Below are 15,846 nucleotides of genomic sequence, written 5' to 3'. Positions count from 1 at the left end.
TAAGTATATTTAAACATATTAACGCTTGCTTTGCTTTCCCCAGTGATTGTGGTCAGACGTTTATCTTCGTCTAAAAAGTTAGGAGCTAGATGGACAGTCTACTACAACAATTTTAGGCTGTGGCCTGAAAGCAAGGAACTCCAAGATAGCACTTGCTGGAATGCTATATGTGCTCAGAGTTACCCTTGATAGCATGGAGTGTAGGTAGAGTACGAAGGGGCTGAGAAGGTGGTGTAGAAAGGTTTTGGGTCAATTTCTCTGCTACAAGCTCCAAAGCAGAGGCCATATCTCAATGGTATCCTGGAGAGAGGTTGAGTAGAAGGTTGGAGGAGATGTTAGCTAGTAAGTTTGGCTTGGCTGCGAACATGGGTTAGTCAAGGGGAATCAGTATGATTGCCGACAGTGGCTGCCCGACATGGATGAAAATCCCGATCGTCCCCAAGGTAAGTACTGACTAACCTAATTCCCTCCCCTAACCCTCCCTTAGGGGTGCCTAACCTTCCCCCAAGTGCCTAAACCTAACCCATTTTCCCCGCCACCTAACCCTAAGTCCCCCCCCCCCCCGGGGACTTAGGGTTAGGCGGCGGGGAAAATGGGTGCCTAACCCTAAGTCCCCCCGAGGGTGCCTATCCCTAACCCTCCCTCCCCCTAGCCTAACCCTAACCCTAAGTCCCCCCCAGAAACCCTAAACCTAACCCTTCCCGCAGCTATCCGCGCTCGGCGCCTGGTGTCCCTTCGATCGGGATGCCGGGCGCCAGTCTCCCAGGGTCGGTAAAATGACAGGTGTCTAGATTTAGATGCCTGTCATGTAACCTTCGCCGGGATTAAGCAGTCGGGAAGCCGGCTGTCGGGATTAGGTCCGCCGGCTTCCCGACTGCATACCGTTAAGGTAAATAGGGTAGGGGTGGAAGGAGGAGGTGGCATTAAAATTATTTAACGAATTGTAACAAATGCTAAAAGCCTTCCAAACAATATACGTCAACTAGAATGGATGATGGTTGAAAAGATGATAATACAGTTGGGTATAACTGGGACTTCGTTTGATGAAAGTCATGACCGGCAGTGCATGTGGATGGAAACAGCAGATTTAAGAGGGATCCGCCCCGTCCAACACTCTTGGGACAGATCTCTCCTTATCCACGGAGCCGCCTATATACACAGTGCAAGTGCCCGATTGCTTCTGGCACGGAGTCGAATGATCCCCGGCATTTGGTCTGATTAGAGACAGGAGTCTCAGTCTGCGGCAGGTACTCAGGCTGTATTGTGACCTTCCCGGGATATGCTATTTCATCTATAGATTCCACTGCTATTTACCTATAAGTGCCTCATACACGGGATATATTAATGCCTGCAGGGATTTGAATGGGAACTTCTCCAGATTATGAAAATGTCTTACGTGTCCTAATCAATTTGCATTTACTTGTGATACACGTAATAGTCGAATGATATATTTTTATGCCATTATTATTCTTAGTCATTTATTATTTGTATTTAGAGCTCTACCTATTGATATAGTGGTACATCATCTATGTTTATGTGGACTAGGAACCTGATCAATTCCAGTCCTCTATCCAACTCATAGGTATTAGCATTTTATCTATATTGTATTGTATGTGTTTAATCCTATTAAGGTTGAATAAATTGGTCAGTTTAGACTATATTTTTATACACATGTGTAGTATTGTCTATGTCACAACATAGTTACTAGAGCGCAGTGTTTTTTTGTTCTATTGGTGTCGGTGAGGTTGACAATCACCTCCTTTTCACTGCTGCATTGGTAATAGATTGCTCTAGCTTATTAGCGCTGGGGTTCTTTTCCTGTGTGTGTTAAGAGGGATCCGGACAGAATTTCCAACATCCAGAATGTTGACATGTTCTGAACGTCAACATAGATTTTAGATTCGACAAGCAATATGTCGACATGGTTTAAAATGTTGATATTTAACATGTTGGCTCCAGAATGTCGATCATACAATTCTTTGCCTATTATTAGGGGTAGGAGATCTATATATAACAATAGAAGACATAAATGGATTAAAAGGACACCGATAAAATACTCAGTGGGATTTTTTATAGTCACATAGCATACATGTGTCATTTGTGAGAATTGTAACAGCAGCGAGAAAAAAGTGGTCTCTCTCAGAGGTCATTGTACTGTAAACTATGCAGATATAAACATGGAACAAAGAAAATTGTAATTCCGTCAAAGAGAATTGTTAGCGAAGTGGTAGGAGAAAGAACTGGAGGGAGCGTCTGCTGGACATTATACTATATAACAAGACAGATATTATATCTAGTGAACAGGTAACGGGCCATTAAGGCAGTAATCACAACATGGGAATATTTTCATGGAGTTAGAATAAATTGTTCTGTAGCACAAACACAAGAAGTATGAATTCCTATAGGGCAACGCTTAATCAGCTCAGAAATGTACTGGAAAAGTTTAAACAAAATTTGGAGAATTATTCTCAGTAAAAACTGTGGCAAATGCAAACTATACACCAAAAAATGTGTCTAGAACTGAAAGACAACCAATAGGGCCAGGGACATAACTAGCAGCTGCCTAGCCTCATAGTAAACATTTTTTTGTGGGGAGGAGAGGTGGATGTGTTTATGTCTATAGAGGTCCCCATTCTGGTTTTCTGAGCATGTCGGCTGCACTGCCCCTTCTAGAGACAGGATATGCGCACTGTTGTTCCAGTCAGAAAGGAGAATAGAAGGTGCAGCTTCAAGGATAAAGGGGTTTCATGCTTGTTATCTGGTGCAGTAAAATGAATAAATCCCCCTCCCCCCTATGAGTTTTTACAGCATGATAAAGGGCCTGATTCAGCAAGGAACACACGGATGCAAACGCACGCACCCGGCCACTGCGAGAATATGCTAATGATTGCATACGCACGGCAATCGCAGCACTAATATGCAGATGACCAGCACTACATAATGCCGCCCCTTTTACCCTCCGCTAACGGCCGTACTGATGAGCAAGAAAACATCGGGAACATCGAGTAAGATCGGATCAGCACGCAGACTAAAGGTAGACCTGACCCTGCCGCAAGATTTGAGAGACTTCCTGCAAGCAGAGGGATGCCAGGCTGCGTCCGGCATCTCGGTGGCTAATTTATGCACGTCCCTGTAACGGGGCGTGAACGCACTGGAACGCCTGCATTCAGCCAACCACTCCCCGTGTCCACCCACAAACGACACTTCCTGACAATCACTTTCCCCTGGGTCTGAGTATTCACTGCGCTCGCTTTTGCGGATGCAGTGAGCGGTTGACGCACTGCGACCCAGGCGCATGCGCAGACCGCGAACATCGGACGATTGTGTGCGTCTGCGTTCCTTGCTGAATCAGGCCCAAAGCCCAATATAGCTACACTCTGCCCAGTGTAAAACACACATTCATTTGCAAATACTTATATTGAGATTGAAGTATGAAGAAGTTCATTTATAGATTAAATATTTCCAGATCCAGAATCCATAAAACTTGACTTACAGTTATTTGGACAGAAAGATCTCCCAACCCAGCATCCTTAGCATTCACTGCGAAGTCAATCGGAAGACTGGCAGGAACTCCATGGGTGCTAAGCCCTGGGCCGCTGGCAGTCACCTTACTGGGATCGTACGTCGGAAGGACCTTCACCTTGAAAGGACTGTACAGAAATTCAGACAAAGGTCATCATTATAACACGCACACTCTAGTCTCTGATGGAACACTAGTATTCCGATGGTTGCACTAAAGGGGTTACACCTCTATAACAGCTCTGATAGAACTGGAGCATTAATGGTAGACATGCAGCCTGCCCTCCAGTGGCATCTCCATTAGCAATCTGTCGTACAGTTATTTCAATAACACCAATTAAAAGTGGCTTTGAAGTAATTCATCAGTGATGAATGGATAATGACCCGTTAAAAAGTGGACTATTGCATTATGCAACTTTTCTTGGAATATATTCCCATTTTTTTTGTGTGTTTCACCAAAGATTCAAGGTAGTCCAAGTAGTGCCATAAAAGAAAAAAAAAAGTTCAGTTCCCCCAATATACAAAGTCACAACTTCAACATCAATCTCAAACGTCTGAACTATAATATTGATTTTGCAGCAATTAGCGCATACTGCCTAACGGGATTTTGTTTATGTAGAAAGAATAGGAGGAGGGTGAGGGAGTTAAGGAGCAGGATTCATTCCTGCCAGTGATGTGGAGGTGATGAATAATTTCTGACAAAGTGAGAGAGACTGTCTGGTCACCTTACAACATGTATTGAAGGTGAATATTTTATAGCCGAAGAGGTTGCTGTGTACCTAAGAATACATTGTATATATCCTGCCCGGGAAAACGGACTCGGCTAGTTTATATGTATTGCAGAACAGGAGCCAAATCCTTAGATATGAGATTGTAGGAATACGATATAATCATAGAATCTACCCACAATGTACATTAAATGGTGCAGTCTAGCTCATTTTGCTCATCACTCATAAAAACTGAATCTTATGTAGGAAAAGTCCTGGTTGGAAACCCCACCATTAAGTTCTTCTAATATCTCATTTCTGCATTTAAAACGTTAAAGCCTGGCATGAGCTACTTCTCCTGGGCTAGTTGTACAGTGTTTGTATAAAGGCAACTCATGAAAATGGAAGCACGGAAAGCACATCACTAAATACAGAGCACGTTAGTTCTTTTTTTACTTTTCGCAGCTTGTTCATGTGAACTGGACCTAATCAAATATAGCCAGGAACTATATTTACCTCCTTGGAATCTCTTCATCTGCATACTGTACAGACACCGTGTACGGACCTTCAACGCTAGGTGTATAGGCCACACTGTGTGTCCCATCTCCATTATCCGTTATGTCCACTGGTTCCACAACCCCTAAAGATTGAGAAACATTTTTAAATCCATATTACTAAATACACACACGGGCTGGGGTTTGCAGAAACTGACTTTAGCAACTATGTCCCCAGATCAAAACCAGCTTTGAGGCTAAAGGCCATTACAACTCCTTAAAATTTAAATCCTTTGGGTTTTAAAGGACACAAAGATTCCCATTCACTGAATAATACCCTGCACTTTCAGGATTCTTTTGTTATAGCCTCAGCTCCACATGGGATTGCAATGCTCCAGGAAAGAGTATATTAAGACATATATATATATATATATATATATATATATATATATATATATATTCCAACCTTTTCTAGAATAAAAAAGTAGTTTCCTGTATGATAAAATGTATATTATTATTATTTGTTATTAGGTTTAAAATAAAAAATACTTTGTATGTTTTGAACGCCTGCATTGTTTGTGCACTTGCTGTTGGAGGTTTCCAGTCTGCTATAGCAGAGTAAGAACATTTCAAGAGACAGCCATAGTTTGGGCTGAGCTCTGACCCTGCAACTAGAAACCAGTGGAAAGGAGGTTGCTCTGCATTATGAGAAAAAAAAAAACTTTATGCACAAGCAATACCGGAGCAAACTTACAACCTATTTCATTATGGTTGTTCCTAGATCCAAGTTGAAGAAAGGACCTCTGATGTCACAACCACGTGACCGCTACAGCAGGGCCGGTCAGCCATCAGTGTTACTATCCACGTGGGCATAGAGGGGAAATATAAACCTGTGGTAAGTGAAGCGAGCCCGCGAGGGGCCACTTTTGGCCCCCGTTCTGAACTTTGCCCCTCCCCCTTTTGCAGCGGGTCACATGGTTGTGACATCACATGTCCTTTACAGCAACTCGTTCTAGACTCAACCATTTCACTATAGGGAGAGTCTACTTTCTCATTCCTAGAAAAGGTGTGGGGGGGGAAGGTTTCCCTTTAAAACTGTATACAAATTATAAAAAAAAAAATCAGAGTTCAGTTGATGCAGGACTGAACTGTAATAATACTGGGACAGTCACTTTGGATTTTATTTGGAAATTGAGTGGAATAATCCAGTTTATTCCTGCACTGTGTGTTTAACCCAGGTTTATGCAGTCAGTTAGTGCAGTCCTCAGTATTATTAAGGAGTTTTTCCTATATGTACCTAGATATATCAGAGTGATTTATTAAGAGCAAAGTCATTATTTCAAAAAGAAGCCAAGAAACCCACATGCCACCTAATTATGATTTTGTAAGCAGCAGCAAGCTATCCTAGATTACGAACACATCTCATTAGGACATTACACCAAGACCCGCAAACACAGTAGAAGATGCTGCATGCACATTTGGTAACGTAATGTTAAAGGAAAAAACCATAGACGATTATAAACTCCTATGCATATTTATCAGCAATAAATTGTGACTCAGACCTATTTCATTACTTGCTGTCTTCAAGCGGCCATTACCTCTATTGATGTGGACGGTAATCTATTATGTCTGTTGTGAGCACAAATGTATTGATTGTACTATTTTAATTTTGTTCCAAGAAGGTGAGATGTCAGGAGGTTAAGGGCTGTGTCTAATCTGAGTTTTGTTTAGCACAATAAGGGAACCAAGGCAACTGTCTGATTGCACCAAGGCCGTGACTTAGGTCTCCCATGTCTGCTGTGTTACAATTGTGCAACATGATTGCAAAACACCAGGATCAATGATCACAATTGTACTGATCAGACTCTTCCCATCTTGCTCTGAATCACCATGCAGACACGGGCTCCTGCACTCCAAAGACAATCACCCAATGCAAGCAGCGTCAAAGGCCACCATTCAACCCAAATGCCAGCAACACCTCATCTAATCAAATCAGATTGAATATGATGAGCACTGAGATAAAATACAACTGTTGGTCAATTGGCAGCATTGCCCAAACAAAATTGCATTGTGCAGACAGTTTTAGGGTGAGAGACGGACATTAACACATATATGGTAGCAACATTCTTCTAGGTGATATCCAAGCAAAAGGAAAACTAAGGCCTGATTCATCCCCAATAATTGGGATTCTGCGTGTGTGCAGGACCCATTCTGCGCATGTGCAGAACAGGTTCTACGTGATCGCAAGCAGGGCCCCGTATGCCTCTGCCTACATTCCCAGAAACGGGAGTGGTAAGGCCAGGATCTTCCTCCATGGATGCAGATTCCTGGCCTTGCCTGCCCGCCAGCCTGTGTAAGCAAGGTTTACTCAGCTGACCGGCACCATCCAACATCGTGACCGATGGTTGCAATGGTGATCCCAGGGTCCCAGGTATCGGACACCTTCTGCTGTATTTGCCTTTTAGCAAGGACGATATTGCAAAGCCGCATGAGTGTGGCGTTACAATTCCGTCCTCTGCTGAATCAGGTCCTAAGACAAACATATTTTATAAAAGGAGGATTTATATAAACTATGGTACTACTGAGCCACGAAAGTCATCTATGCACTGCAGCAGCTAGTGTTCATTAGTACTCTAGAGGACAATTCAATTAACGGCGATGGCGCAGTATAATCTTCCATGTTGGGATAGCACAACAAGCGGGACTGTGCATTGCTGCACACCGTTACTAATCTGGCCCAGCAAAGGACCGGCAGTTTAGTCTCACAATTAACCCATGGTCACATTCAACATTCAATTATTTTACATTTCATTTTCTTTAAATCCTTCAGGATCAGGTGTTTCAGTCCATGCAATAATCCTATTCTCTCATATCCTAGTTACAAAACTTTTAACCAGGAAGTAATTTGTTTCTTGGTGTATCCAAGTGAATATAAAAAAAAAGCCATGGTCTCACTCCTTAATGTGTAATCCCACAAATGTATTACTAAATTTCTCATTAGTTTATAGCAATATCCAGTGAAAGTACTTTGGTACAAATTACACAGCCTAAAGAGCGTCATAGTTATAAACAGTTTGGTTTCTATTTTGTACAAGTAAAACTTTCATTTAAATGCCAATGACAACTAAGTTAGTGTGAAAGCATGACAACACAGGAACGTCATTGGTAGGTGGTCTTTTACAAAACAGGGGGACCGCTCTTCCTCTATAGAAACCCTTGCGATGACAAAATGGGAATATTGGGTTAACATGCATAGCGTTAGTTATTAAACACGGTGCAGGAATGATTTAATGGATGGGGAATACTAATTATGGTAACTGGTCATTACCCAGAGACCAGCAGCTGATAATTACCACCATGAATTGCAGCTCTGCCGTTATAGTTCCTGCTGAGAAGGGCTTATTATATGTGGCCAGTGTGGTGTAAATCCTTCAAGCAAAATCAGCCTCCCGTGACCAATGGGGCAGATGGGAGCTACAGCTCCAGGCCTCCACATAAAAATAGGCCCATCATTTTGGCAGCATGAGGATGACAAGCTGCCTAGCTGGCCATACAGTCATTCATAAGTAACAAAAGGATTTCTCTATTTTTCTCCAAAATTATGCTATTTTTCTATTTTGATGTATTCAGGGGGACATTGAGGCTGATCGTGTAGGGCAGGCCTGGCCAACCTGTGGCTCTCCAGCTGTTGAGAAACTACAAGTGCCAGCATGCCTTGCCATAGTTTTGCTATTACGGAATGCTAAAACTCTGGCAAGGCATGCTGGGACTTGTAGTTTCATAACAGCTGGAGAGCCACAGGTTGGCCAGGCCTGGTGTAGGGCGTGTACACGCCCACATAGTACTGGTCACACCCACACTGCACTGGTCACTGCTCCTCCCCCTTCTCAGCATAAGCCCTAGAATATATTTAGCCCCAGGCCCATGTGGCCCTTAATCCAACCCTGCTGCCAACACTGGGTGAGCCTCTGGATCTCCGGAACACACGTCCATAATAATTTGCATTTATATTAAATTTGCATATTTAACTTATGAAAACAGACTTTAACTGTACAAAAATAACTTTCTACTTTTAAAAATAAGTTCATTTAAATTTAGCCAGCTTGGCAAATGCAAAGAAGGAGCACACTTTACACACAGCCTGGACTTAAAAGGACAATTGGTACCAGCTTTTAAACCAAGCTCCACATTCTCCTGTGATATCAAACGTTTATTCTCACTTTTCCAATCTTGTACTCTTGTTAAAATGTGCACACAAGGGCCCGATTGTTCTATGTTCACTACAGTAATCACTTGTATAATACATGTCAGTGGACACTATTCAAAGGGATAGCCTGCTGCATCTCAGGTGCGTTCCCACGGGGTCTGTAACACAAGCTATACTGCCTGCACACAGTAATGTGTCTAACGTTGTAAATCAGGGGGGGGGGGGGGTTCTGGGGGGAGTCCAGTGCTGCTGACAGGCAGCAATACTATTATCTGGTCTACAGTCAGAAATGTAGCTCTGTTAGTGGCATTGCAGAGACAGGAATATGTACATAAAAAGATTCTATACAAAAAGAGTACATTGGTGCTTGAATTTCTCTTTTTATCATACTATTGGTGAACTTTGAGAATTGTGTTAAACACCAACACTCTCAGATTTAAAGATACCAATATTTCTACAAGATGGGATGGGTATGTTGACTTTTTCCTTATGTAGGACTTGTATTAAGTCCATGAAGCACACTTGTCAACTTTGCAATAAAGTTATTGAAAAAAACAAACATTAATATTAAATACACCAGCCAGTTATAGTGGAAATTCTATTTTGAAATATTCTAGATGACATTTGTCCATAAGAATGTGGCTCTATCACTTACACACAATGGGGCAGCAATTTGTTGGGCCTAATGAATTTATAGACAGTAATTCAATGCCACAGAAGCTATTGAAGCTTGTGATTTCATAGGCTGCCGTCAAGTGAATGTTGCTAGAGCTCATTAAATTACACAGCTACCTATACTGTGTGAACGTAATGGTGCCCCTTAAAATTGTCCTGTCACTGTCAGTGAGTGTGTGTCTGGTATATTTGAAGATTTACCTAATGCCCAATGATTTGGCAATAGCCGTTTACAGACATGGGAACGCACCTTTCAAAATTTATGGTGAAATCATCTCTTGACCAGTGCATATTGGAAGATTTAAGGTGGTATAGAAACAATGATTTTGAGTCTATGAAAGAGTAACCAAACAAGGTAAATCATGGACTTATTGGAATTCCACTTTTCCTGGAGCAGATGACATAGTCCAAACCTGGCTCGTTTGCATCTCGCTTGAAGTCACCCTTAAAGAAATCTGAAATGGCTCTCAATGGGCTCCGTTTCGTTAGGGATTCTGCCTCATCCGCTAGAAATAAATGACGGTTATATGCGCCACCTTACAGAACAACATTAATATTCAGAATGAGCCTGGACTGCTTATTCTTTGTGGTCCAGTTAACAGGAAATATATAGTCACAGAGAATCTCGTTCTGCTATACAGAGCCGTAACTAGACTTTTTGGTGCCCTGTGCCAGAGAGAGCATTGGTGCCCCCACCCCCCATTTTTAAATAGGGACATGAGATAGTGCACCTGAAAAAGGGCCATGGTCTCATGGGGAGGGGCCAGGGAAGAGCTAGGGGAGGCCAGAAGATGCTGGGGATATAAGGAGATGAAGCTACAAGTGAGAATGGTAAAAACAGGAAAATTGACAGGTCCAAACAGCACCCCCTGCCCTGCGGTGCCCTGTGCCATGGCACAGGTCGAACCACACTAGTTACGGCCCTGCTGCTATAGCTATATAAAGTCTGGACCAGTCTCATAAGATTGTTACACCTCAAACTTCCTTCTCAGATTGAGCATCCGTTTGATATACTTTACTCAGAAGTGGCTCTAAATTAGACTGCATGTCATGGTAGACGTTACTCCCAGGTACATACCATAAATGTATCATCTTATACCTGTAATAATAACAGACTCGATAAGCAAAGGGTGCACGTTGAAATTAGGATTGGTCATGATCCACAATTAAAGAGGAACAATTAAAGGAACATCCAAGCACAAAATTAGATTAACGTTACGGTCCAAAAATAGATGACTTTTCAGTCAAAACTTTTTCAAGCTCTAATGTATCTAAGAAAACCACCATTTATAGGTGATTAACATTTCCACAGCGAATACCCTGCTGACGTTTCCTGCTTCCAATCTCCGCATAAATAACGCATTCTGCGCCAGATTATAATTTCACTATCAGACTTCAAATTAACAAATGTAAAACTGTACCTCAAAATTACAAAGAGTAAAATTTGGACATTCAATTCAGCAGACTTCCTATTGTAAGTGTGCAGGCCGATGGCACCAAGAGGGGTGGTATAGAGTACCCGCCACAGCCTAACGCTCCTTTCAATTACGTACTGATGCTTTGCGGCAGCCCATCATGTACAGGGAGCCCCGGGGGCATGTCAACGCCCCCATCCCTTGGTCACATCCCCCCCTATACAATTTTCAGGGTTTGCAATATCCCCTGATGGCCAGATCATCCTTCACCTTATTCTGTCACTTGTGGGCCAGTCAAGGAACTGGGTCACTAACCGTAAAAACACATTGTTCAACTGTAACTCAAGTGTAAGTGCCGAAGTGGGTATACAAGAGAAGGGCAATCATGATTGGTATCTTCATATATTTGTCTAAGGAGATGACACTATGAATAGTGTTTTCCAGAGCTGTACAAATCCACGGAGCCAAGTAGCCAATATTCATAAATTACAAGTGATGTCTAACTTGTTGGGAGTAACGTTCTATAGAGGGGAATGGCTGAATATCTTCCATGGCTACTTAAACTATTCTCCTGGCTAATAGATTTGACTGGATCCTAAATTCTATATTATTTATTTTGTTCTCCCCAAGGTCTTTGCTATGTTGGGCCAAAAATTTTCATTCTTACATCTATGACTATTACTGAAGTATGGTTTTGCATTTGTCATGGGATGCAGGGGTGGATCTTGCCTAGGGGCTACAGCCCCCAGTAAAATCTGTGACTGCACACCACCCCCAGTGAGCCCCCATCCTGGCATTCGCTACTTAGTGGTAGTGTAGGAACCCTGATCCCGAAACCTGCAGCTGATTAACAGATAGACCGGCTGCTAGGCAGGAGTGCACTAATAGTGGCTTCTTCCTATTGGAAGCTCTAAGTATTAATCTTACACCTGGCTGGCAGTCTCAGAGGCAAGAAACTCCTCCCCCTGGGACTGCCAGTCCAGTGAGCGATTGTACTAAGAGCCAGTAGCCCACATTGCTAGCTACCGGGCTTACATTCTTGTAGGAGCTGCAGACTATGCAGTACCTAGAGGCTGTTTTAGTGCAGCTGTGATTGTGTGAAAATTTATGAGCATGCTGGCAGCGGCCGAAATCAGACATCAGTTTGAGTGACATCAACTCTATTGAGAATCCCATGCAGCCCTCCTTAAATATAAAGTTAGTCCACTGGTGGGATGTATATTATGTATAATAAATTTTTAATCGACAGGTCTTCTGAGACTATTTTTAAAGGAGTTTGATTAGAGTCAAACCACCACTTGTGTTATCAATCTTTAGTTTCTACATGCCCGCACATCACCAGCTTTGTATTGGGCATGGAGTGTAGCCAATCAGAATGCTCACAGCAGCACAAATTTCAGGAGATGGATGGGCTGATCTCGTAGAAAGCTGTGACCTCTACCATAGTGTGTGAGTAAGGAAGGGCACGGTCATAATGTTAGTGGTGGAATGGAGCCAAAAGGAAAGCCACAGACTGACACTGGAAGAAGCAGAGGCTCCAACAGCTCAAGATAACGATGGGAGGCTCTGGTAAAACTGATACAGGTAGCAACACACACACACACACTTTTAGGAAGTAACCACTAAAAGAACTAAAAAAAAACCTTCAATGAACAGCTTAGCAAGCCTAATATTAAAATGCATACCAATTTTATTGGAAAAACAACCATCAACAAAGATTAATCTACTTGCACCCATCGGTTTCTGATTATGCGAATACTCCTTACCTCTTGGCCCAGCCACCACCACGTTAAGAGGAGCAATTCCAGCTTTGCTGGTGTCTACCGTAAACTGTTGGGGGACTTTAGCCCGAACGGCATTGCCCAGTCCGCTGCCAGCTACCTTCACCTTGCTGGGATCTACAACATCTTTTACAGGTACCTTGAAAGGACTTCCTAGAACATGACGAAAAGGAAGACACATTTAAGTTGGTCACAACCTTCCTCACACAACCATGCAGGTATCTAGTTGGATCTTTGCTGTACCTCTAACCAAAACCTAAGACGTTCTGGCTATGAGAAGAACACCTCATGAAACACATTTTCTAATATTCACTGTCACATCAGGTAGTAAACAGTTTAGCTCTCCAACAGTAGAGAATACTAGGCCAGGCTCAGGCAACATGTGTGTCTCCAGCTTGTGGAACATTACATCCAAGGACTGCCAGCCACTACAGTAAGAGAGCAAAAAGACCCTCAGTTAACAGGAGCTACGGTCAGAACTGGCTAATCCACTAAACCTATCCTCGATGTGCAAAAAGTTATGATGATGCAGGGGGAAAGGGAGTGGCTCCTTGTTTGAAACTAGCACCCAGTTTTAAAGTGCCAGAACCATCATTTGTATCTTCACCCATCAGCCAGTATTAGCATTGCAAAGCTGCAATTCGGTCATTGTTAGGATTCTGAGGCTTGCTGATGGGTGTGGGGTGAACCTCCACCAGTAGGGTGAATGGGTAAAAATAATTTATCTAAGTAACAGTGGTTGTCCAAAGGATAAAATGCAATTAGCAAATATCTCAAAGTTATTGTGATATCACTGTCGCACATCTGTGCACAAGTCCATCCATTCAATGCATTTCAGCACAGCAAGTTTGCAAAGTTGTCATTCAAACTGTGCCTGCTCATTTACAGAAGTACTTCCCTCCTAGTATCGCAATAAAGGATCACACAGATGAAATACTGTACTAGGTTAAGTATAAGCGCACTTGTTATTGTATGTTCAGTATTCAGCTAAATAATTTCAAAACACACAATATAAATTCGCTCTCAGTACACCAGGACGGGATGGTACGGGACGCCGGCGCTCGGGATCCCGGCGGTCAAAATCCTGACACCGGCATCTAGATAAGGTTAGGATACTGACAGCTGTCAGTAGGTATCCTAACCCTCCCCCTCTATTAACCCTCACCCCCCCCGTGCCTGAACCTACCCCCTCCCCCTAGTGCCTAAACCTAACCTCCCCCTCCCCACATCCCAAACCTAACCCAAGCCCTCCCCCCAACCCCACTACTTAGATTCAGGATTCCGGCGCCGGGATTCTAAGCGCTGGCATCCACTGTGCTGGGATACTGAACGTATCCCCACCAGGACATTGACACATATAGAAAATAGGTTACATGCGAAGAGAAAAAAAACACATTACATTAGATTATACTGTATTTGCTCCAATTAAAATGAATGCCATCTGACTCAAAATGACAGCAATATACAGTATCTACCATAAAATATAGCTGCAGCTTAGATCATAGACCCTGCTGCTTATTAAGTTACCATGAAGTCCATACTTCATATATTGGAGAATCCTTTATCTATTTACAGTAAAATAGACCATGCTTAGTCTAGTGAACCACACAGCTTATTATACCTGGAATGTGCTCTGAGTCATATGTAATATTCACATCATACTCTCCTGGGACATAAGGGATATATTCAACACTGCAGCTTCCATCCTTATTGTCTTTACAAGACATTTTGGATTCTGATGGACCTTCGACTGTAATTCCCAGACCACCAATTCCAGCACCTCTGCAATAAGACATTCAACAAGTCATTTAGGCAAAATAGTTCAACCTTAATATTTGTCAACCCAGCATAAGGCACCAAGTTCATCTACAGTGTAATGGTTTGTTTCTTGACTATAATAAGATCATTCTGCAAACTAGACAGGAGTTATAAACATATAATACTTGTCCATTAATGCAATTGGAATGATTGATTCAATATAGTGTTCTGTATTGAGCAAAACACAGTACATTCAGAGGAGTAACCATGGCGCCCGTAGAAAGTGCATGTCATAGTGTCCCCTCCCTGTATGGAACTGTGCCAGTGGGGTATGGCCAGCCTGTGGGGGAATATTGAAGTGAAGAGAAAAACAGCAAACAGTAGCAGTATCACGCTGGGCATTGAGGTCCCATTGGGGGAATAGAATGTTTCGTTGATGCACTATCTGACATTAAGGGGTAGCTGCTTTGGCACGGCTTTATTTATGTATAGCACCTCGGATCTAACTTTTATCTCCTTTAAATCATTGTTATAGAGGAGATTGTATTATATATTCTGATCATTTAACTTAAATTGACAGAATACATGTGCTAGAGTGAGATTTTACAGGTGCACAGCTTATTACTGCAATTACTGCCCCAAGCAGCTTTCACTGGAGTGGGAACACCTATGGGAAGCTCCATTCTCATCTATGTTACTACTTAGCAAATATACATTGCACCTACAATATATTAATGTGAGTACTACTAATCATGTTCTGTCTACCACCATTATTATTATTTCATGTCTCCTAATATTGTTTAAAATACCTTTCAAATAACACTTTGTGGTCATGTCTGGGAACACCTCCATTACTTAAAATAGCAAAGCAGTAAAATTTTTAGACGGAGGAAGGGTATCAAAGAGGAGAGGGGAGAGGAAAGTGCTGATAAGAGAGGGGAGGGTGACAGAGGCCAATAAGAAAAGGAGAGGAGACTGGTAGTGACAGAAACCAAAAAGAAAGGAGAGGGGAGGGGCCAAGAGTCAGAGAGGGGTCGTGCTAGAAGCAAATAAGAAAGGAGTGGATAGGGACAAAGAGCCAATCACAGGGTAGAGAGGGGAGGGAATTAAAGAGGTGAGAAGCAAATGTAATCAATCTGACAGGAAACGGGAGGTGACAGAATATGATCACAAAGAAGGGAGGGCTGGAGGGGAAGCAATCTGGGCAACTTGAGGGAGCATGAAATGTAGAAGCAGATCTCAGATCCGTAACTTTTTAGAATATAGAGCAAACAAACCAAGATAAAATTA

The 15,846-nt window shown here is 42.5% G+C and overlaps 1 protein-coding gene across 2 annotated transcripts in view; it reads right to left on the bottom strand.

Annotated features, from left to right (window-relative positions):
• Positions 1–15,846, bottom strand: part of FLNB (filamin B) — a 240,370-nt gene that overhangs the window by 50,735 nt on the left and 173,789 nt on the right. For both annotated transcript variants that reach the window (XM_088472690.1, XM_088472691.1), the window contains exons 24-27: positions 14,420–14,580; positions 12,784–12,951; positions 4,743–4,866; positions 3,494–3,650 (exon numbers count right to left, since the gene is read on the bottom strand). In XM_088472690.1, the coding sequence (XP_088328816.1) occupies positions 3,494–3,650; positions 4,743–4,866; positions 12,784–12,951; positions 14,420–14,580 (610 nt within the window). The remainder of the gene's footprint in view (positions 1–3,493; positions 3,651–4,742; positions 4,867–12,783; positions 12,952–14,419; positions 14,581–15,846) is intronic.

The sequence above is a fragment of the Taudactylus pleione genome, unplaced genomic scaffold (assembly GCF_031769625.1).
Source record: "Taudactylus pleione unplaced genomic scaffold, aTauple2 ptg000128l, whole genome shotgun sequence".
Lineage (NCBI taxonomy): Eukaryota > Metazoa > Chordata > Amphibia > Anura > Myobatrachidae > Taudactylus > Taudactylus pleione.
Note: the sequence above shows the minus strand (reverse complement) of the source record. Positions and strands in the feature narration are given on the sequence as shown.